Genomic DNA, 25,228 nt, shown 5'->3' with positions numbered 1-25,228 from the left:
ATGATATAAATGATACTGCTTTGGATTTCAACTCTCCTGTAAGTCAAATTAAACATCTTATCAAAAAATATCAAAAACTCACGGCAAATGCAACTTAAACTTAAGTGCTTGCGAGGCCATAAATTGTAAGATGACTAAATGACTATCCCAAAATTAGATGTGCCTACAAAGTGGCATTCAACTTTCGAGATGCCAACATGGCGTTTAAGTGTAAAAAATGTTTTAACTATATTTTGCGACAACATCAAAAATCTAAATAATTGCAAAATATTAGATGAAGAATGGGTTCTGGTCAGTAAATTTTGTCAGTATCTGAGAAGCTTTAAAACACTTTCTTTAAGACTCGAATGAGAAAAATATTGCACACTCGCATTGGTGGTCATGGAGTAAACTTACTTTTAGATAAACTGGAAATATTGGGCTCATGAACTTGGTATTTGAATTGATAGAGACGTTACAGCATTCAAGCTGCGAGAAATAATATTTCTAATAATAATTAAAATACTGAAAAACTATAATAAAACTAATTGTATATTATACTGTATAGTTCTTATTTTGGATCCTCGGCACAAAGTAGAGGCATTTTCCTCTTCATCTTCGGGAAGGCTATTACAATCAGAGGCAGTACAAAAATTTGAAGAAATAGTTAAAGCTAACTACTGTAATAAATCCGAGAATGATTTACAGAATCCAATACCAAAGCCAGCACTTAGTCTGAAAAAAGAGGATAACGAACTTGATTTAGATATTATTTAGAACTTACAATCTTTGAAGTATGAAATTTAAAAATACATAAATGGGCCTAATACATCAGAACATTCTGAGAATATACTTGAATGGTGGAGAAGACACGAAACTATCCGTCATTATCTAAAATGGCCAAGGATTTTCTGGAAACGCCAGCAACATCTGTACCTGCGGATAGACTATTTTCAAGCGCAGCTTTAACAATGTTATCTGCCTTAATTCATGACTTATCAATTCCGATTTCAAAAAGGTGCTAAATTTGTTATTGAAGTTATACTTCTTTACGCGCGATATGAGGGTGAATTTTAATATGTTAATACCTACGATCCCGGCGCATGCGCATTATAACTTTGTTCTGATTGGATGTTCAAATGACATGTCAAAAATTATCCAATATGGCAGCTGTAGCGCAGCTGTAGCGCAGCTGTGGTTTGGACGGTTGACGGTTTGGTTATGTATGGTTGTTGCGTTTTAAAATTTGTGGGAAGAGAAACAACAAAGGTTAGTTAATAGTTATACTGCCTTTTAAAATAGTTTTCATATTATATTTTTGAAGTTATACTTCAAAATGTTTTAATTTATGTATGTATCAGTCCAGAAAAGGTGTGGAAAGAATATACTAGTGTTTTTAAATATATTTTTCTACAAACGTGTTAAAAATGCAATTTTTAGGACTCCATAGGAGCGTTAAAAATGCTACTTTAAGGCACTAGTGCATTAAAATTTTTAAGGCACTGCAGTTAAAAGTGAATTGTCAAATTGTGAAACGTCTAAATATTTATATTTCATTTATTAACATTAATATTAATAATACAACTTGCGCAATTTGAAAAAGGTAGTTTAAAAGGTTTTTTATTATAATTTTGTGTCTTTGGATTTGTCTTCCTTGGGCGTAAAATAATAAAACATCTATTTTTATATTTCACTTGTCACCGTGATGTATAATTATGTATATCTGAAAGGTAAGTAGCATGCGGCTTGATGGCCTTGTTGGTAGAGCATTGGACCAGAGATCAAAAAATCGCGAGATTGCGGGTTCAAATCCCGGACGATTCATATTATTTTCTTTTTTTTTTATATATATATTTGGCATTGTTAAGTTTTGGTTCTTTTTGGTAATTATTGTCAGAGCCGTGCGGTATATACTTTCAATATGATGCAAGTCTTCGAAATGCCGCCCCTTAAATATATTATTGAAACTTAACTTTTATTTTTATTAAATGAAACTGCACAAAATTAACAAAACGTTTGATTTTGAAAACAATACATAAGTACTTTAAATTAAATGAAATATATATTAACATTACATTAAGTAACATTTGCAAAAATTATAATTTTACACTTCTGACTTTAATTTTGGCAAACTCGTCAATCAGCTAGATTGGTGTAGTCTATGTAGTAGGGATAGATAGGTGCTAAATTTTTTAGTTTGGTTTGTCTTATCGAGCTTGGTAAATAATTTTTAATAATTTTTAATTTTGAAAAACTTTCCCCAGGAAACTTACCAAGACAAGGAGTGTGAATAAAATTCTTAGTGATACAACTACATTGTATAAAGAAATTCGTTCATTTTGGCACAAATAGTTCACAATCTCTAAAGGTGTCATGTAGTATGGTATCATTTGAGATATATCAAGCAATTCTTTTAGAAGATCATTTGCCTCTATATGAGATTCTTTTTCTGTTTCTAATGAAAGTATTGAATGAAGATTCATACAATATTTTTCTAGTGTTTTTTCATCTACATATTTCTCTCAATTTAAAAGTATCATACCTATACAAATTTAAAAATTTTATTATAAGTTTCTAGAAGCGAAAATCGATCAATCAAAGAATTAAGAGCATAGGACTAAAGTTTGCTTACAATTTTTTTTGAAAGCATTAATTTTTTTTTCGAAGCCTAAAAAAATAACTATTTTTGAAAAATTTAAACGCATATTAAAATATTACATTAATACCGATGTGGAAAGTCCCTTAGAATAAATAAAAGGTTTCTTTTAAATAAGATATTTGAAATTAAAAATTACACTAAATTTTCTCTTTTTTACCACCCCTGTAACTTATTCAAATAAATATTATAGAGCTTTTTAGGGACTTTTGACCCTCGGTAATAAGGCAATCGTTTATTCTGCGTTTAAATTTTTCAAAAATATTAATTAATTTTCTCAGGATTCGAAAAAAAGTAATGCATTTAAAAAGCATTGCAAGCACATTTTGCGCCTACCCACATAAAGACAATGTCTAAAATATAATGAACAAATTTATTTTAAATTTAGCTTTATCTGTTAAGAGCTAGTCCAGAGATTTTTCGTAATCAAATAAAAGCTTTTTTCTCCTGGCTCGAATTTAATTTTCAGCTGGAAATTCGGAACTTGTATCAAAATTTTCTGCAATATTGTCTGCAACTTTTCATCTTTTCTATAGTTTATGACAGCATTTTTACACAATCTGACAATTTTTTGAAGATATTCTTCTTTAGCGGCGAATCGATTGAGGGTAACATTGTACAAGATCCGCGCGCCTGCGCACACTGACAGTATGTAGTTCTGACAGTATGTAGTTCATTGCTAATCTTTCAAGATAGGTATTTATGTATCTGTAACCGTGCAAATAAGGCATTAAAAGAATATATTAGTGGTTTTAGGAAATGTATTATTTATTATAATTCTTGTGTTTTTGGATTTGTGTTTCCCTGTAGTAAAATAATAAAATATGTAAGCATAACATTTTTACACTATATGTCGCCGTGTTGTGTAATTGTATCCGAAACTTACATGTCTATTTCTAGGGCCTCGCTGGAGTAGTGGGAAATGCGTTAGCACTGAGATTGGAAGGTTGCGGGTTCAATTCCTGGGCGATTCATATTTTTTTTTATTTTTGGTTGTTTTAATAAAAATTTTTTGAAAGTGGTAGCTAAGAAAGTTAGTTTCATTTTTAAATAAAATACAAATAACCTTTTAAGTATATTTACTTCGTTTAAATTACCTATTATATAATAGAAGAATATCTTCTTACGTGCGTACAAAGTACACACACATTATTTTTTATTTTACTGATTATGCCGCCCCCCTTGTGACGCCGCCTGATGCGACTGCCTCGCCGCATCATAGCACGACACGGCCCTGATTATTGTTAATTTTTTGTATTGTAACTGTTAAGTAGGTATATTTATTTCGTTGAAATTATATTATAATAGAAGTATAACTTCTTACGTGCGTACAAAGTACACACACATTCTTTTTTAAAACAAAATCTAGTTTGCAATTTTATTTTCAACAGGATTAGGTAAGTATCATTAATTATTATTTTTAATTTACATTTTTGTAAATCGATTTAGCAAAAAAAGTGTTCAATAAATTAAAATATGTTATGTTATGTCAAAATAATGTTCGGTGCCTGCCTACCATATTTGCGCCATTGTCGTATCCTTGGCCACAGCCGTTTTGAATATCTAAGCCATTCTTTTCTAGTTCTCCTAGTATGGCATTATTTAAATACTCTCCTTTTGTCTCACTTACAGCAAGAAATTAAATAAAGTGTTCTTCTATTGTGCCCATTGATGTATTACAAAATCTTAAGATCAGAGAGATTTTGTTCTACTTTACTACAGTCTCTAGTGCAGTCAAGCAAAAAAGAATAATATTTTGCCTCTTTTAATTTGTGAATCACTTCACCAGTTACCGTTTTTGACATCAGTGTGATCTATTCATTTTGTATACCGTGACTTAAATAATGATGAGCAAGTTGTTTGTCAGTAATATGTCTCATGGGTATGTTCTTGTAAAGTAGGATCAAATTTTGATATCAATTTAAATAAATCAAAGAACTTCCCACTATTCCTAAAGTCACCTTCTGTCTTTATAGCTTCTCTGTGACCTCTGAAAGTGATATTATGAGAGGCTAAGAAGTTAATAATATCCATTAATATCTCAAAAAAATTGTACCAATGTTTTGCAGAAAAGTAATACATAAATCTCCATGGTCCGAGGCCCCTCGGACCACGAGGCCATTGATGGTCACCCACGCCTACTCTGACTATTCTGCCGTGCTTAGCAAAAACGCTGTATCTGCAAAAATCTGAAAAAATGAAATTTTTACTTTTTCTAACCCAAATGTGTATATCTATCAAATTGGTTTACTAAAAATGACGTAAGTTATGCCAAAACACATTAAACACACCGTGTCTTATACGCCGTATCGTATCCTGTGTATCCTTCTTAAACTAAAATCGAGTTTACTTGAATGTGATGTCTCTGCAGATACGGCGTTTTTTGCTATGCACGGCTGTATTATAGACAGTTCTCTACCTCGGAGGTAAACTACACTACTACACTATCTTGACATGCTGTTTTTTTGAACAAGATTTTTAATCCACTTGTTTTATTATTTGGATCATAGAAACTGATTATATATCATCATTAAAATATAGATGTATTGTCTATCAAACCACTATGGCATATATACCCTATTCCACGAATATACGACTGTGTTGGATTATTTCGATAATGAATATTTTATTGTGTAAAATATGAAGAACGAAAATAAATTGCAAATTACATTGGTGTTTATTGGAATAATTATTAGAGCCATTTACTTTCGTACTTCTTATGTTGCACACTGAAATATTCGTTGTCGCGATAATCCAAAACAGTTGTATGTTGGTGGAATGAACCATACCAGATTTTTATTAACATTCTAACGCACTCTTCTTCATTCTAACATTCTTGTTGCAAACACACTCTAAACACAGTTGCTAGAAATGATATAGTGTAGTTTACCTCCGAGGTTCAGTTGTGTCTCATATTAGCTAACCGACTATTTGCGGTGTGCAAATACTTGGAAGGGATACATGAAACGATCGTGCGTGTATAGCGGAGAAATATTGCAAATTTCTTAAATAATTCATACTGTCAATTGAAATTGTCAAATTGACGTACATTTCATATCTACTGTCATTGAAGAAGAAAAATTATATGTTGCTCCACAATATTGATGTGATATGCAATTATTATATAAAGGTAAATTTAATTAATCGTATTTTGCTTGCAGTACTGCATTTTAATAACTAATTTTATTTACTACATACAATTGTTTACGTTTTAATAACATAACCTGAATCTTATTTTTTCTTATTATTTTTTTGGGCTATGGCCTTGACAATTATCCAGTAACCAGACTAATATAATTGGCCAATATTTGTCGGAATTTAATTTCTTGTCGGAATAAATTTCTTGTCGGAAATCAATTGGGATTCACTAAAGGCTTTGAATATTGAAGACGCTGTGTCTAAATTTTACGATATTGTCAATCATGCAATAAATTCTTATGTTCCTAAAAAAGTATGTAAGACAAGTACATTTCCAATTTGGTTTAGCCCGGAGTTAAAACGACTAATAATAGAAAAGAAAAAATATCATAAAAAGTATAAGATGTTCAACAATTATGATGATTTTATTATTTTTCATAACTTACGATCTGAATGTAGTACACTGAGTAAAGATTGTTATAATTTATATGTTAGAGATTCTGAATTTAGAATTAATAATGACCCACGCACTTTTTGGAAATATATAAACAGTCGCAAAAAAAATTATGATGTACCTTGCCATTTATATTTAGGAGATGATCAAAGTAGTTCTGGGGAGGAAGCTGTGAATTTATTTGCCAAATTTTTTTCTACAGTGTTCACTGACCATAATACTACCCCTCCACAATATCAATTTGAAAATGCTGGTAACATGAGTTCATGCTCTTTTAACATAAATACTATTTTTGAGAGTATTCACAATTTGGCTCCTAAACTAAATTTTGGCCCTGATGGCATTTTTTAACTATCTATTAAAACAATGTGTTTGTACTATATCTAAGCCATTGTGTATACTCTTTAATAAATCTTTGCAAGAAGGGGTTTTCCCTGATTGCTGGAAACGAAGTTACGTAAAACCTATATTTAAATCTGGTTCAAAGTCAAATGTGGAAAACTACAGAGCAGTTTGTACTATATCAGCAATTCCAAAATTATTAGATTATTTAGTTACTAAGCAGCTTACTTGTGAATTCAGCAGTATTCTGGTGAATGAACAACACGGTTTTGTACAGGGTAAATCTATGAGCATCAAGTTAGCTAAACACCTATCACAAATCGATTCGAAAGTAGGTGGATAATTTGCCGCTAATTAGTCGTTAATTAGTTGTGAAAATACCGATTTTGTCGTTTCTTTTTTTTTTATTTTTTTAGGTGCTTTGCTAACTTGATATGAAGTTAGCAAAGCACACCTCCGAAAAATGACTTTAGAGCGTTCGTAGGAGAATCGGAATAGGATTAGTTTTTGCCGCTAATTAGTCGCTAATTAGTTGTGAAAAAATTAATTTTCTAAATTAATTTTTTTTTTGTTTTTTTGGGTGCTTTGCTAACTTGATATAAAGTTGGCAAAGCACGCTTCCATAAAATGATTTTAGGGATTTCGTAAAAGAATGAAAATAGAATGAGAATTTGCCGCTAATTAGTCGCTAATTAGTTGTGAAGAAATTAATTTTCTAAATTAATTTTTTTTTGTTTTTTCGGGTTCTTTGCTAACTTGATATAAAGTTGGCAAGCACACCTCCGAAAAATCATTTTAGGGTTTTCGTAGAAGAATAGGAATAGAAAAAAAATTTGCCGCTAATTAGTCGTGAATTAGTTGTGAGAATACCGATTTTGTCGTTTATTTTTTATTTTTTATTTTTAGGTGCTTTGCTAACTTGATATAAGGTTAGCAAAGCACACCTGCAAAAAATGACTTTCGAGCGTTCGTAGAAGAATGGGAATAGAATGAGAATTTGCCGCTAATTAGTCGCTAATTAGTTCTGAAAAAAATAATTTTTTTAATTAATTTTTTTTTTGTTTTTTTGGGTGTTTTGCTAACTTGATATAAAGTTGGCAAAGCACGCCTCAATCAAATGATTTAAGGGTTTTCGTAAAAAAATGAGAATAGAATGAGAATTTGCCGCTAATTAGTCGCTAATTAGTTGTGAAAAAATGAATTTTCTAAATGAATTTTTTTTCGTTTTTTTGGATGCTTTGCTAACTTGATATAAAGTTGGCAAAGCACGCCCCCATAAAATGATTTTATGGGTTTCGTAAAAGAATGAAAATATAATATAAGCTTAATACTTCTACTTTCTTAAATTGGGGACCAAAACATATTTTCCTAATTAGCATCAAAATAATAACTAGAAGTGGCAACTCCGCATCACTGCCAGCACCGTATCTTTATTACTGGGAATCACCGGTATTAGCGGAAAACAGCCCGATTGAATTCGGCAAAATGCAAACTCGGCAAAATGCAAACTCGGCATTAACTTATCCATTTCGGGTTACGCGTTTTGCCTCACTTGGAAATCGTGACGCAAGTTTAATAGGTATTTTGTCTGTGAATTTCACTGAGTAAACAAATTCAGAACCAAATAGGACCGACCTAGTTATATTTATCATAAATTGTGAGTTAAGTGTACAATAAATTATCTGGTGAGTTTCTTATTATACCACGTTTTTTCACGTTTTTAAAACTTGCCTAGTGTTGGAACATAATCCTAGATTAATCTGCAGAGTACATTAATATCTATAACAGAATAATCTCTCAAGGCAATATGAATAAAAATACACAGTGATCTTTCTTATAGCGCGTCTCAGAAATGTATATGGTAAAATTTTGAATAGGTATTACGCATACACTTTTTTTGCTCAGACACATACAGAATGTCTACATTCCATAATTACTTATTAAGTATATTTTTTATGACCTGTCTTGCAAGTTTCTAGAAAAATAATAGTAGCCCAGTAAATGAACGGGAAATACGGCGAAACCGTGTAATTTTAAGGGTCAACTCCAAATTACATAAAAATTTGGAATTTAGTTTCTACTTACCCTTCACTTCAAAGTTGAACTTGTGCCGTTGGTTGCTTTTACCTGGGGCCTGGGGGTGACAGTCATCCCTTCTCTGGGGTGAAAAACGGGCTTTTAAAATAAGTCCGGAAATGAATAAACTGACCAATTCTAAAAAAATTCCGTTCTCTAGAGTTTTTTAAGTACCGCAAATAAGACAATACTTATTTGCTATTGCAAATATTTATTTTTCAACAAACAACTACGTTTTCTGGCGGTTTTTCGCAAATAACTCAAAAACTAAGTATTTTGTCGAAAAAAATATTCTTAGCGAAAATGTAGCATAGAAACAAACAAAAAAAGTTGTGTATTCGTGAGTACATAGAACAAGCGCAAGCAAAGTTGGAGCTCATGAAAAATATGTTTTTATTCGTCAAATTCAATTCATTCATCAAATGAAGAAGCACTTTTAATGAAGAAGCACTTTTAAGGAAAAGCCCATTAAAACTTTTTTAAAGTGTTTAAAAAAGCTTTATTTTTATTTTTAAAAAAGTTTATAGCGTTAAAACTAAGCGAGTTATGCTCAAAATAAAGTTGGTTCTCTTTTTTTTGGTAAAAAAAATCATGAAAATCTCCCCCTGTTTAGCACAAATAAAATTAGTTGTTACTTTACCGCTTTACAAAGAATTTACTTATGTATATGATCTGTAAGTGTCATCGGTTTAAAATGGTTATTTTTGAAAGGGTTATAGCGTAAAGGGGTTGAACGAGTCAGTAGTCACGAATGTATACTTTGAACAGCCATATCTTAACCAGTTTTTGTATTTTCTCAGAAAAAACAAAATGAATCTATAATATTTATAAAAGCAAAACCTACATTTTTTTACTCTTTGATGATATTTTTCGTATTACTAATAATACTTTTTAAGTTATTTTGAAGAACTAGCACTTTTCCAACAGTTTTTAAAAAATTTTTTTTACTATAAAACCACATTTTTCCAACAATAAGCACTTCAAACCGATCAAAGTTACAGATCATTAATATGACCTATATTATAAACATATGATTTATATTATAAACAATACACATACATTTAAAGTAAGTGGTAAAGCGGTACGATTAATTTTATTTAGGGTGCTAAATAGAGGGAGATTTTCACGGTATTTTTAACAAAAAAAAAGGGCCAAATTTATTTTGAGCGTGACTCGTTTAGTTTTGGTGCTAGAAACTATTATAAAAAATAAAGATAAAACTATTTTTAAATAGGTACTTTAAAAAATTTTAATAAGTTTTTCCCGAAAATTGCTTAGTTTTTTTGATCTTTTTCCGTTTTTATTATGAGCTACATTTTTGCTACGAACATTTTTTTCGATAAAATATTTACTTTTATATAATAAATTCGATAAATATTTTTTGTCGAAAAATCAACATTTTTAATCGAAAAAAAACTCGAAAAGGATTGACTTACGTAAAAAACTCTATAGAACTAAATTTGCTTAGAATTAGCCAATTTATCAATTTCTGGACTTACTTTAAACGCGCGTTTTTTCACCCCCGAGAAGAAGTGAATATCACTCCTCAAGTAAAAGCATCCAACGGCACAAATTCAACTTTGAAGTAAGTAGAAGTAGAACCTAAATCCAAATTTTTATCCAATTTGGAGTTGATCCTGATCCCTATCCTGATCCCTATGCTTTAATTTTTTCAGGTTGCAACATTTTTGAAACTACAGTAAAAAAATAATCATGCCTAGAGGGCGCCCACCTTCTGTCGAAAATAGTACTGTAATTCAGGCTATTTTGAATCACAAAAACGATATCATTCGTGATGATAAAAACAGTGCTATTGCCCTAGAATCGGATCCCGTGTGGAGCATAATTTCTGAAGAGCTTCTCAGTAAAGTGAAACCAAGTTCCCTATATTCCTACGTTGTGAATAATAGGTTCAGTTTGAAAAACTTGTTATTTGGCACGGATGAAAATGTTTCAAGCAATGAAACTCGAAAAGTGAATCCTCTGAGTAAAATGGATCGCTCTTTCCAAAAAGCAAAAACCGACTTTGGGTTCATTTTAACCTTGAGTAAAAATGAGTTTGACGATCTCATCATGGAAACTCAAAGACAATCGAGGGATAAAAATGGAAAACTGAAGTTTCGGATTTTCTTCTACGAAAACCCTAAAATGATTGTATGGAGTCGTGCTCTGCCAACTTTATATCGAGTAAGCGGAGCACCGTGAAAAACAAAAAAAAAATTTTTCTGAATAAAATTCCTTCACAAATAATTAGCGACTAATCAGCGGCAAATTCTCATTTTATTCTCATTCCCCTACAAAAACTCTGAAATCATTTTATAGCGGCGTGCTTCGCCAACTTTATATCGAGTTAGCAAAGCAGCCAAAAAAACAAAAAAAAAAATTAATTTAGAAAATTCATTTCTTCACAACTAATTAGCGACTAATTAGCGACAAATTCTCATTCAATTTTTATTCTTTCACGAAATCCCTAAAATCATTTTATGGAAGCGTGCTTTGCCAACTTTATATCAAGTTACCAAAGCACCTAAAAAACAAAAAAAAAATTCATTTAGAAAATTCATTCCTTCACAACTAATTAGCGACTAATTAGCGGCAAATTCTCATTCTATTTTTATTCTTTCACGAAATCCCTAAAATCATTTTATGGAAGCGTGCTTTGCCAACTTTATATCAAGTTACCAAAGCACCCAAAAAAACAAAAAAAAATTAATTAAAAAAATTAATTTCTTTACAATTAATTAGCGACTAATTAGCGGCAAATTCTCATTATATTCCCATTCTTCTACGAACGCTCGAAAGTCATTTTTTGGAGTTGTGCTTTGCTAACCTTATATCAATTTAGAGCACCTAAAAAAATAAAAAAAAATAAATAAACGACAAAATCGGTATTCTTACAACTTATTCACGACTAATTAGCGGCAAATTTTTTTTCTATTTCCGTTCTTTTACGATAACCCTAAAATGATTTTTCGGAGGTGTGCTTGCCAACTTTGTATCAAGTTAACAAAGCACCCAAAAAAACAAAAACAAAATTAATTTAGAAAATCAATTTGTTCACAACTAATTGGCGACTAATTAGCGGCAAATTCTGATCCTATTTTCATGCTACTACAAAAAAACCTAAATCATTTTATGGATGCGTGCTTTGCGAACTTTATATCAAGTCAGCAAAGAACCGTCAAAAACAAAAAAACGACAAAATTGGTGTGTTCACAACTAATGCACGACTAATTAGCAAAGAATTCTTATTCCATTGCTATTCTTCTCCGGAAACCCTAGAATGATTGTATGGAGTCGTGCTTTGCCAACTTTATATCGAGTAAGCGGAGCACCGTGAAAAACAAAAAAAAAATTTTTGTGAATAAAATTCCTTTACAAATAATTAGCGGCAAATTCTCATTTTATTCTCATTCCCTTACGAAAACTCTGAAATCATTTTATAGCGGCGTGCTTCGCCAACTTTATATCGAGTTAGCAAAGCACCCAAAAAAACAAAAAAAAAATTAATTTAGAAAATTCATTTCTTCACAACTAATTAGCGGCAAATTCTCATTCTATTTTCATTCTTTTACGAAATCCCTAAAATCATTTTATGGAAGCGTGCTTTGCCAACTTTATATCAAGTTAGCAAAGCACCCAAAAAAACAAAAAAAAAATTAATTTAGAAAATTAATTTTTTCACAACTAATTAGCGACTAATTAGCGGCAAAAACTAATCCTATTCCGATTCTCCTACGAACGCTCTAAAGTCATTTTTCGGAGGTGTGTTTTGCTAACTTTATATCAAGTTAGCAAAGCACCTAAAAAAATAAAAAAAAAGAAACGACAAAATCGGTATTTTCACAACTAATTAACGACTAATTAGCGGCAAATTATCCACCTACTTTCGAATCGATTTGTGATAGGTGTTTAGCTAACTTGATGCTTATGGTAAATCTACAGTAACTAATTTACTTCTTTATCAGAATGACATTGTTATTGCTTTGGAGAACAAATTACAAGTAGATTCCATCTATACTGATTTTTCTAAAGCATTCGATAAGGTCAATCATAATATCTTACTTGCAAAACTTACAGCATACGGTGTTTCTGGAAGTCTCTTTGATTGGATGCAAAGTTACCTGATTAATCGAAGTTTAAGTGTAAAAATAGGATGTTTTCTTTCTAATGTTTTTACAGCCACATCTGGAGTACCGCAAGGTTCCCACTGTGGCCCCCTTCTATTTAATCTGTTCTTGAATGATGTTCACTCTATTTTTAAGGAAGTTAACTTTTTAATGTTTGCTGATGATGTTAAAATATATAAGACTGTCAATAATGAGGATAACATTTTTCAGCTTCAGTCACAAGTAAATGATTTTTATGAGTGGTGTGGTAGAAATGATATGGAACTTAATATTAATAAATGCTTTTTAATAACTTTTGCTAGATCCCATTCGCCTATTCACCACCAATATTTTATTAATAATACTCCTGTCACACGTGTGAACGAAATTCGGGATTTGGGTATAATATTTGATTGTAAATTAACATTTTACTCTCACATTGACCATACTGTTTCGAAAGCATTTAAGATGTTGGGTTTTGTATTGCGTTCATCAAAAGATTTGTCAATTCACACAATAAAAATCTTATATTGCAGTATCGTGAGATCAATTATTGAATATGGTTCTATTATCTGGTCACCTAGTTATGCATATCAAATCCTAAATATTGAAAAGGTTCAAAACAAATTTTTACGTTTCGCAGCTTTTAAGATGGGTTTAACAGTTAGAAATTATACTTATGATAATATATTAAAGAGATTAAATTTACAAACTCTTGAACGCAGAAGAGTCATGTTGGATATTTGTTGTCTTCGCAAAATTATCTCTGGTGTTATAACTCCGAAGAATTGATAAGTCTTGTATACTTTAATATACCTGCTAGATTGACACGAAATCCACAAATATTCAAGGAACAACGACATGCTACAAATTATGATCAATATGCACCAATTAGTAGATTGGCCCTGTATGGAAACAAGTTTAGTCATGTAATAGATCTGTTTGGTTCTTCAGTTTCCTCTATTAAACAAGAACTCGGTCGTCTTGAATTTTGAATTTAAAAAATTAAATGGATTTAACTGTTATAGTTAATTCAGTTGTTTTCATCATTTACAAATAATTTATATTCTTTTTTATTTTTTATGTTTGTGTTTTATAGTTGTAGTTTTACATGTATCTAAATTTTATATTTTCATTATTATGACAAAAGCTCTGCTTTATTGTATTTTGTATGTATTGGGTTTATCCCGTTAATAAATAAATAAATAAATAAATAAATAAATTAAAAGTGCGAATAAAGTTGCAGAGCGTAGAAATAGGTGTTGCTTTGCCAAACTTGCATGGTCCCAATAAAGCTAAGGCAGTGGTCGGCAAAGTGCGGCTCCGGAGCCGCATGTGGCTCTATGGCTCCTTAGGTGAGGCTCTGGCACACATATCCACGGAAAGCCCAATAATATTTTCATTTAAAAAAACTTGGTAGGAAAAACATTACCTACATACATCTTATTCTCATAAATTAGCTTTTATCAAACTTAAAAACTTTGTCAAGCATTTGTCAAAAATCCTCTTGATGCTACGATAACTGAGTTGAAATTTTCTCCTTTTGAAATTGGCATTAATAGAGTTGGCTCTAAATTCGAACGCCTTTGTGTTGAATTGGAAATATTTTAGTGGCCTGCAACACAAGTGGCCTGCTTTAAATGACCTGGAGAAGGAAGACATGATCATTTTCAACGCTTGGAATAGTATTCCTGATTCTTATGATCAGCTGAAAAAGCTCACGTTTGCTGCTCTTTCCCTTTTCAGTTCTTCATATAAACATTAAAAAAATGGATTTTGCGCCAAAAATTTTGTAAAAAATACAGAGTTTAAGTAAATAAAACCTTAAGAGGAAACAGTAGCGATCAACAGGTAGCAAAAACGCGTTCCAAGATTGCGGCTGTAAGTTTGAATATTTTTTCGAGATATTTGGCACACTTATTCGTAATATAATAGAGAATGGCGGTACAGAGCCCAATTTGAAAAATATATTAATATATGGAAATTACTCTGTAATTAAATGCAATATTAAAAAAACGAGCCTGTACCGCCATTAAGAAGAACAAAAAAATACACTTTCTTCAAATAAACTTTTTTATCCGATGCCTAGAATTTGTGTCATTTTGGAACTACTAATGAAATAAAAAATTTTAGTAGTTCCAAAATGACACAAAATCTAGGCATCGGATAATAAAGTTTATTTGAAGAAAGTGTGTTTTTTTGTTCTTCTTAATGGCAGTACAGGCTCGTTTTTTTAATATTTTATTTAATTACAGAGTTATTTAAACATATTATCACAAGCTTATCACTATAAGCGAGCAATATGATAGAGCAAACCTTTTTCTATTGGGTGATTTTAATCTTCCATCTGCAGTTTGGGATGTCGATGATTATTGTTCCGTTGCTTCTCCTCAGCCTACAGCTACACAATCTGAAGCTGATTCTATTGAAACTATATCCAATATCTGTGCTTTTTTCAATCTCTTCCAGACCAACGAAATAACCAACGATAGAGGAGTTACGCTTGATCTCATTTTATCTCCATTGGGTATTGATGTATTGAAGGCTATCGACACTTTAATTCCAGTGGACACACATCATCCTCCGCTTGAATGCAGTTTGCCACTCAAAATCACAAATGATCATTTATCTGGTGAAGAGTATTATTATGACTTTGTTCATGCTGACTATGCAGCAATTCGTTCATCCCTTCAAGCAATTAATTGGGATGGTGCACTTCAAGGAAAAGTACTCTCTGACATGGTTTCTGTATTTTACGACATTTTTTATTCCATCATTGATTGTTTTGTTCCGCTAAAAAAAATCTGTGATAAGAAATATCCATGCTGGTACTCCTCTGAGCTGAAGAAGTTGCTTCACGAGAAGAAATCAGTGCACAAGATATATAAGAGCACAAGGTGTCCAGAAAGTTATGCAGCATTTAGTAACTTAAGAACTAGATGTAAATTTTTATCAAGACAGTGTTATGCTGATTACATTCAACGTACCGAACATTCTATTGTTAATAACGTTAAATCCTTTTGGAAATTTGTAAGTAGTAAAAGGGAAAATAACGCTATACCTAATACAATGACTCTTGGAGATCGTACTGCCTTCAATGGAACTGATATTGCTAATCTTTTTGCTAACCAATTCTCTTCCGTCTATACTAACCAATCCTTACATCCGCATGTAACCCAGATTTCACCTTTGGTTAATGTGTCTAATTATCACATTGAAATTTCAAAAATCTACGAAAAACTGTCTGAACTCAATACCAACAAAGGTCCTGGTCCTGATGGAATTCCCCCCACTTTCCTTAAAACATTCAGCTTCATTCTATCGCGCCCACTTTTTTATATATTTAATAAGTCTTTATCAACAGGGGAATTTCCAGACTACTGGAAAAACTCTTATGTCACTCCAATATATAAATCAGGTCGAAAATCGGATATAGGTAACTATCGTCCCATTTGTATTCTTAGTGCTATTCCTAAAGTTTTTGAGAGCATTATTTCCGATTATTTAAGTTATGACTTCTCGCCAATTATAGGGGCCCAACAATTTGGATTTACATCCAAAAAATCAGCAGAATTGGGTCTCATAACATATGTTGATTTTTTGACAGATGCTCTTGAGAGGGGTTTACAAGTTGACTCTGTGTATACTGACTTTTCCAAAGCTTTCGACAAAGTTAATCATGAGCTCTTGATTCATAAACTTTATTTATACGGAGTTGATGGCCTTATATTGAAGTGGCTCAAGAGCTATCTTACGCAAAGATCGCAAATTGTCAGGGTTAATCATCACTATTCTCATACCATCTCTGTTAACTCAGGTGTACCACAGGGATCACACTTGGGACCTCTGTTATTTAATATATTTATCAATGATCTAATACCCTGTTTCCAAGTAAGTGAAACTTTGTTATTCGCTGATGATTTAAAATGTTTTAAAATAATCACATCTGAGGCTGATTCACTTAGACTACAAGGTGATATTGATCGCCTATCTAACTGGTGTATGCAAAATGGTATGTGTTTGAATGCATCCAAATGCCATATTCTTCGTTTCCACCGAACTCATCATCCAATCATCTTCGAATATAGTATAAATAATCTGACCTTACATTCTGCCTCTGAAACTAGGGATCTAGGTGTGATCCTTGACTCCGCCCTTAGCTATAAATCACACATTTACAGTACAATACAGAAGTCTATGAAGATGCTTGGCTTTATAAAAAGAACCACTAGAGACTTTACAAACATCTCAGCTATTAAATCTCTTTATTTCTCCCTGGTTAGATCTCATTTCGATTACTGTTCCACAATTTGGTCCCCCTATTACTTTACTCATAAACTGAAGATTGAGGCTGTCCAACACAATTTTCTGAGATATACTGCCAGTAAGTTGCATGTATACTATGACTATTCTGTATTAGAGCGCATACTGAACTTACCTCCTCTTGAGGTACGCAGAAAACAAAGAGACTTAATTATTTTATTTAAAATTATCAACGGGCTGTGTAACTGCCCCGAACTTCTCTCCAAAATATCTCTATTTGTCCCCAGTCGTTCGACTAGGCAGGTGCAAACCTTTTATGTCTCTTTTCATAGATTCAATTATTCTTACAACACATTTATTCCTAGAACTCTTCGATTAGCTAACTCATTAAATAACCTCGAAATTTTTAATATATCAGTTTCCCGCTTTAAAAACCTAACTTCTTCCCTAACTTTTTAACTTTTTAATATTTTCGGCCAGAGCTTTTGTATTGTGATTAGTGTTACATGACCTGTATGTATTAGATAACTTAAAACCGTTATACCTTACAACATTTCCGAATTGATTTAGGTGATATCTTTTGTTTGTAATTGTACTGACCTAATGTTATCTTATTCTTTTTTTTTTTCTTTTTTGTAACTGTATTACTCATCGAGTTATTTTTTCTCAAACCACTTGGTTATATGTTATATTACGATAGTTTATGTTATATAATTGGTTAACATTAATGTTATATAATTGTATAATTATGTTATATAATTTAGAACACTGTAAAATTTATATCGGAATAGGGCTTGCCCGTGAATAAATAAATAAATAAATTAATATATATTTCAAATTGGCCTCTGTAGCGCCATTCTTTATTATATTACGAATACGTGTGAAAAATATCTCGAAAAAATATTCAAAATTACAGCCGCAATCTTGGAATGCGTTTTTGCTACCTGTTGATCGCTACTGTTTCCTCTTAAAGAAACGAAAGAAAATAGAAGTTTATTTGGCTGAAAGACTTCGGTTGATGGCCTTTTGGTACATTGTATCAATAAAGTATGTCTCTCTCTAGAAGTTTCTACGATGATTAGAAACAAAAATATCGCCAAAAAATGAAAAAACACGTCTTAATTTTTTGATGGGTTCTGGATGAGGCTAGGGGTTTAAATTTTTTTTGGTCGAATACTTTTTGATGTAGAACATGTGTTTTTTTTTTATTTTTGGAATATCGCTGGGAGCATTTTTCACTATCTTAACCAACTATATTACAGATTATAGACCCTTTAGTTTTATTTAGTGTAATAAAAGTTTGCTAAACAAGCAGATTTGGCTCCCACTTTTTTTAAATTGTTGTAATATTCATATTTGGCTCTGTGGCCAAAAAGTTTGCTGACCACTGAGCTAAGGTAACATTTTGTGAAGCACTTAAATTACTTACTATTTTCATTTGTTTCTCGTTTTTCCAATAGTGTATCTTCATATTTTTCTATCTTTATAAGGTCCTCCTTTAAAACAAAATCAAATGCATCCTTTGTACTTTCCCTCTGGGGCTCCTCATTAATCTCAATTTTAAAGGTATCAAAAAGAGCATCGGCTTCCTCATTGTCTATTTCTTCTTTACATGTGTACTCATTAACTTCTTGTTTCACTTCCATTTCATTCAACTTAATTTTATCTACTTTCAGTATTTTCACAACCCATAACACAAAATGTCAGTTTAGTTTTTATTAGTTTATTTACAATTTACAAAATGTGTATCGTGTACAATGAACTGTCAATACGGATGGAATGCATGGAATGGCCATGTCCCATAGATAAATAATATATAGTATTACCAGATAGATAGGCAACTCACTGTAAAAATTTGGTTCCTTACGCCATTTGCGAGCGATGTGTTAACTAATCACCATTTGGCGGGAAATTCAAATGGACAAGCATTAATTTTATCCGTTTAGCGCCTCTTGCGGGCAATTTCGTTACTAATTAAAATATCTTGTTATTTTACAAGAAATCATCTCACCTATATTATTAAAATAAAATACCAAAACTTACTAAGCTTGTTAAAGTATTTTATTTAAATAATATCTAAGTAATACTCATAAATTATTGGGAATTCTCAAGTTGCAAAATATGTCATTTTTGCTGTCAAATTTAGTAAGGAAAAGGGATATAAAAAAGTTAGCCAATTTTTTTCTAAATATAGGTACGTGTATTTATTCGTTGTTTCAGATAAAACAGTTATAAACTAATTACTATTTACCTATGCATTTTCTAACTTTTCTATGATTTGTACACAACAATAATAAACCATGTTTATTTTTTTATTAACACAATACCAAAGTTCTTTCGCAACTAAAACAAAACTACACATTACACTTTATAAACGAAGGATAAGGAACCAACTGAAATTGAAATTACTAAGAATAAATCGTTACAGATAATACAATAAAAACTGTAAACTAATAGAAAATTATTTGTATTTGCACTAACTGTCATTACTTTTGAAGAATTGACAATAATTGACATCGTCGAGTTAAGCCTCGTTTGATTATTTTATTTGTGACATTCAGGTATGGTGTTTTAACATAAATGATTGGTTAAAGTCTTCGTGAGCGAGAAAGGCTGTCGTTTCTCTTTATTTAGCTGAGCGGTGTGGAAGTGGTGGGGGAAATTCCCCAATTTTTCCATATGAGATTCCGGGGCATGGCCATGTCCCATTCAAATAGTGAAGCAAGATTGCAAGATTGACACCAACATACAAGAGAGAGGTCCTAGAGAGAGACAGACAAGGTGGTGGAGAATTTGACAGGCCGTGTAATTTGAGTTGCCTATATAAATGGACCCGATTGAATCAGTATTTACAGTTCGTTGAATATTTTAACTTATATTTTAACTTGGCTAACGCCTAATGCTGATTGGCAGTACATATTTCAAAATTTAACCACTTTTTTGTATTTAGGGGATAAATAGAGTACACAGTGCCATACTTGGTGTTTAGATACTTTTCAGAATTGTTATTTGTATTTATCAAAACAAATACCTACTTTCCTAAAGTATTTGGGAGTTAAATAATTTTAAAACTATTTAAATACTAAATTAGTGACTGTTTTATACAAAGTGAAGAAGTCCTTGATTATGTTTTTATGTTACTTTTATATTTAGACTTTTATATTTCCCCGATTTAAGTTGATATAGGCAACTCAAATTACAAGGCCTGTCAAAGTTTCCACCACCTTGTCTGTCTCTCTCTAGGACCTCTCTCTTGTATCGTGGCTGCATTAGTTGTCTTTGTGCCTATTCCATCCGTATAGGGCTTTTCATCGATTGTCATTTGTTTCGAGCTTCTGTCATGTGTCACATAATATTAATGTATCTACGTCATACGTCTTTGATTTGTATCATTGGCTATATCAATAACGTATGACGTAGATATATTAATATTATGTGACACATGACAGAAGCTCGAAACAAATGACTGTGAATGAAAAGCCCTATTGACAGTTCATTGATCGTGTATGATCGTGTAAGCCCTGGCAGCTAAGGCCATTCAAATGAAGAGAAGAATCGTGTATGTCATTTGTGTCATAGGGTGCATTCAGCAGACTCAATCGATGACTAATCGCTTAGTGATTTTCTGCTGAATGCCACATAAATTGTCGATTAGTTATCATTCGATGACTTATCGGTCGCCATTTTAAACATCGGTTTTGAAATATGATTTCTTAGCAAATCAAAATAAGATTGACGTATGAAGTGTGTCTTATTTTAAGTTATATATCTTAAAAAAACATGAATAGACCGTGATAGTCGTGACGTCAAAACGTCAAAAAAAGTTTTCCAAACACGTTGTGTCTAGGTACACGCTAAAATGTACGCAAATAAAAAAGTTAAACTTCATCAAGCTAGTGACTATTTAGCGTGGGCAGTGACTGTATATTTTGATACACGCTATTTTGATATGTTTAGTGTTTGTTTGATAGAAAAATATGTGTTATGACGTTTAATTCTACCGATTCTACCTAACTTTTTTATTTGCGTACACGTTAGCGTATACCTTAGACACGACGTGTTTGGAAAAATTTTGACGTTTTGACGTCACACTATCACGGTCCATTGAAGGCAAGGAAGGCTGAAAGGCATATAAATCACGATGATAAATATCTGAGCTGCTTTGTTGGATTATTCGTATGTACCTATTAGGTTTACCTGTGTCGCAAGAAATTCAAGAATTTGAAACTATGTATGAATTAAATGGGGTTATTTATAAATTACCATTTCATAATAATTTTTATTTCTGTTCTTGGGGTGTCTTTCACGTATTTGCAAATCATTTTGAAAAATGTGACAGTTGTCATAACCTATTTCGTATGTACATGAAAGTATATCATTCAGAAGAATCGTTAGCGATTACACATCGCTAAGTAATCGATTAGTCATCGCAGTTTTCTGCTGAATGCAGCCATAGTCACCAGTCACCAGTCACAGGATAGAATAATCTGTCACTTCTTCTTCTTTTTGAGCTGTCATCTGTCATTTCTTCTTCTTTTTTGGGCTGTCATCTGTCTTTTTTTCTTCTTTTTTGGTTGTCAAGTGTCATTTTTTGAGCAAATAATTTAGTAGATTATTTAGTAGATTTTATCCTCAATCTAGTAGAATTTAGTAGATTTTATATATAAATCTAGTAGAAAACGACGTTCGGTCGTTTTGGCAACCCTGCGATATTATGGCATGGGCATGGCATGGCTACAGGGTTACCAGGTCTACTGATTTTTCAGTAGACCTACTGATTTGAACTCCAATTTACCGATCTACTGAAACTTCTACTGAAAAATCTAAAAAAATTCAAAATCCAACGTCCAACATCCAACAACGTGTTACTTTTGTTTCACTTTACTCAAATTTCTATAAATAGTCGGTTGGGATGTCTAGAATTTTCATGGTACTTAATAATGATGTCAAGTGGCTACCCTAAGAAAACAAGAGACTCTTGGGTTGAGAGAGAAATGCTTTTTTTTCAATAGACATAGGTATGTGTCATGTGTTTCCAATTTAGGAATACTGATACAACCAAACCATTGGGTATTGTGACGCCTCAGATAAGATTTATGAGTATCTGATGAATAGGTAGGTACATGCAGGCCCGGACTGGCTCATGAAAAAGGCGCCAACCCAAATCCTAAAAAAGGCGCCAACCTAATCTCTAAACAAAGGCGCCAGACCCCCCTCCTAAGCTTTTACATCAAACTTTTTATGTCAAGTAAATTAATATTACTTGTGATTTTTTTTAAATGTAATTTAAATTTAAATCCATAAAGTAATTTACTATTTTTATTGGGAATAGTAAATTATATTAAGATGCCACAAACATATAGCTTCAGTTTTCAAGTATCCTTTTTACTCCGTTACGCTCTTTGGTTATGAAAAGTGCTAATAATTTTTCAACTGCTTTTACAGAATAATCTACTGGTTCAAAAACATTTGACAAAAATCATGATGGTTGGTGTTAGTGATGAATGGTCTAGCGTCAGACGGCCGCAAACGGAGCCCTCGGAGAACTGACGAAACCCTTTGTAATTCAAGCTTTAGTGTGGACAAGGGCGCACTGCCTTGCCGGATAGTACAATTCGCTCCTACTTGTGGGAACTATATGGATAAGTATTTAATCACGCAGGAAATAAAACAAAACGAAGAGACAATGGAGCGAGTCACCAGTGGTGGTGCAGCTGGAACAAACTATGAATGTACAAAAGGAAAGTACTCAGCGAAGAGGAAAAGAGGAAGGAGGAGACTATAATCTTTGGAGAAGGGGGTCTTCGGTTAGAAGATCGTCGGTCAGGGGTAGGGACCTGACCAAGACGGATCTTCCAAGGAGGCCAACTTGAAAGGAGCTCTTCATTTGGGGAAAAAAGATCTAGAGAGAAGGAGGAGGGCTCCGACATAAGGCTATGATAAGAGCAATGGAGAAACTTACCAGAGTTACAAATAATTTAGTGAAACTAATGTCCGAAAATACAGACACGAAGGTCGAGATCAAGAATGCGATAAAAACCTTAAGAGAGTCACCGAAGACATGGAGGGCAGTTTCAGACAAGTCGCCCTCGGCAGCATTGAGAAACGAGATAGAATAGTGGAAAAATCCGGCGAGGAATGAACGACTAAGGAGACGGCAAGTGTGTCCACACAGATGGACATCGAAAGTTGATTTACAACGAATGCTGCACCAATTTTTAACATAGCCGTCAGAAAATTTAACATGTTAATTTCCCCAAAAAGACAAAACGCATGGTTACAACAGCAAATCCAATAAGATGTAAATTGAAGCTGGATGGTCAGATAATGGAACAAGTGATGGAGTTTAAATATCTAGGCATCACACTATCTAGCTACGGAAGGCTCGAAACAGAAATGAAAGTTCAAGTGAATAGAGCAAGCAGAGCCGCAGGTTGCCTGAATGACACAACATGGAGAAATAAAAATATCGGAAAAGAAATGAAAGGCAGAATTTACAAAACAGTCATCAGACCAATTATGACATACGCGGCAGAAACACGACTCGACACAGAGAGGACAAAAAGTTTGCTCGAAACAGCGGAGATGAAAACCCTTCAAAAAATCGATGGTAAGACTCTATGGGACAGAGCTAGAAGTACAGATATACGACGGATATGTAAGGTGGATAACATTGATAACTGGGTACAGATAACGAATGACAACAAATAGAGTAGTAAGGACAGCGAGACACGGTTTCCAAATATAGGAAGACGATCAGTTGGAAGACCACGAAAACGATGGAACGGCAACTTACTAGAGGCACATTGAAAAAACAGACAGGGTCATGTCTATATAAAAAGAAGAAGAAAAATTTTATGGTGGCTAAATTAAACCCATGTGTTAAACTTTAAAATTCACAGCTATTATTTTTTTATACAAGTATATCGTATTGAGAACAAAAAGCAGCGTACTAGAAAAACATTGTTAGGATTTGGGTCCACGGTTTTGGTTACACTATACTAATTGGCGCTAACTATTTTAACACAAAAGCTAAAGTGTAAGGGCGCTGCTTGTACTCACCGACTTCGTTATGTAAGATTCTGGGGCGCGAAAATCTTATGTGTATAATGCAGTTAACCAGCTCAGGAAATTGCACATGTAGATTTAATGCCAATTGTAGGATGTAACATTCTTATATTATAACAGAAACAGGGGAGATTGATACCTAAAGCCGCCCTAATCGTAAAAATGGTCTTCGAGGGCGCCGCGCGTTGCATCTAGAATCTAGACTATTAACATAAAACCCTGGGTACCATTCTCGAGCTATGTGTTCTAGACTTTGATTATCTGATACCTGATACGAGTTGAATTTACTCATAATATATTTTAGGCCAATTGTGAGATGTAACACTCTTATATTATAATAGAAACAGCGGGTATTGATACCTACGAAAGGCGCCTGAATCGCAAAAATGATCTTCGAGGGCGGCGCGCATCGCATCTAAACTATTTGATTATCTGATACCTCAATCTGATTCATTGTCTGGCTTCAATATTTAGGATTCTGGGGCACAAAAATCCTGTATGTATATTGTATCTATGTAGTTATGGAGCGCCGAAAACTACACATCTATATTTTAGGCCAATTGTGGAATGTAACACTCTTTACAATAATATCAGATATAAGATAATCAAATAGCTTAGATGTGACGTGCAGTGCCCTTGAAGACCATTTTTACGATTTGGGCGCTTTTCGTAGGTATAAATATTCGCTATTTCTATTATAATAGAAACAGCAGAAATTGATACCTACGAAAAGCGCCTAAATGGTAAAAATTGTCTTCGAGGGCGCCGCGTCTAAGCTATGTATTAGAATAGAAACAGCTGAAACTTATACTTACGAAAGGCACCCGAATCGTAAAAATTTTCTTCTAGGGCGCCGCTCCTTGCATCAAAGCTACATATTTATTATAAAAGAAACAGCGGATATTGATTGCTACGAAAAGCGCCCAAATCGTAAAAATGGTCTTCGAGGGCGCCGCATCTAAGCTATTTGATTATTTGATACCTGATACCTGGTATTTTGTTGTACCGACTGGCTTCATTGCGTAGGTTTCTGGTGCGCCCTCGGGGCTAAACGGCGAAATCAGAGGCAAGTAAAAACATTTTTAGGGGAACAATAGCTGCATCATCTTTGTGTAATGGTTAAAAAAAATTTTTTTCAGCATT

The 25,228-nt window shown here is 32.7% G+C and overlaps 1 protein-coding gene across 1 annotated transcript in view; it reads right to left on the bottom strand.

The window, feature by feature from the left end:
* LOC126892469 (zinc finger protein 429-like) overlaps positions 1-18,805 on the bottom strand; it is a 40,668-nt gene extending 21,863 nt beyond the window's left edge. The window contains exon 1 of the mRNA XM_050662001.1: positions 18,447-18,805. Within this exon, the coding sequence (XP_050517958.1) occupies positions 18,447-18,663 (217 nt within the window). The 5' untranslated portion in view covers positions 18,664-18,805. The remainder of the gene's footprint in view (positions 1-18,446) is intronic.
* Positions 18,806-25,228: the final 6,423 nt, after the last annotated feature.

Source organism: Diabrotica virgifera, chromosome 9 (genome assembly GCF_917563875.1).
Source record: "Diabrotica virgifera virgifera chromosome 9, PGI_DIABVI_V3a".
Taxonomy (NCBI): domain Eukaryota; kingdom Metazoa; phylum Arthropoda; class Insecta; order Coleoptera; family Chrysomelidae; genus Diabrotica; species Diabrotica virgifera.
Note: the sequence above shows the minus strand (reverse complement) of the source record. Positions and strands in the feature narration are given on the sequence as shown.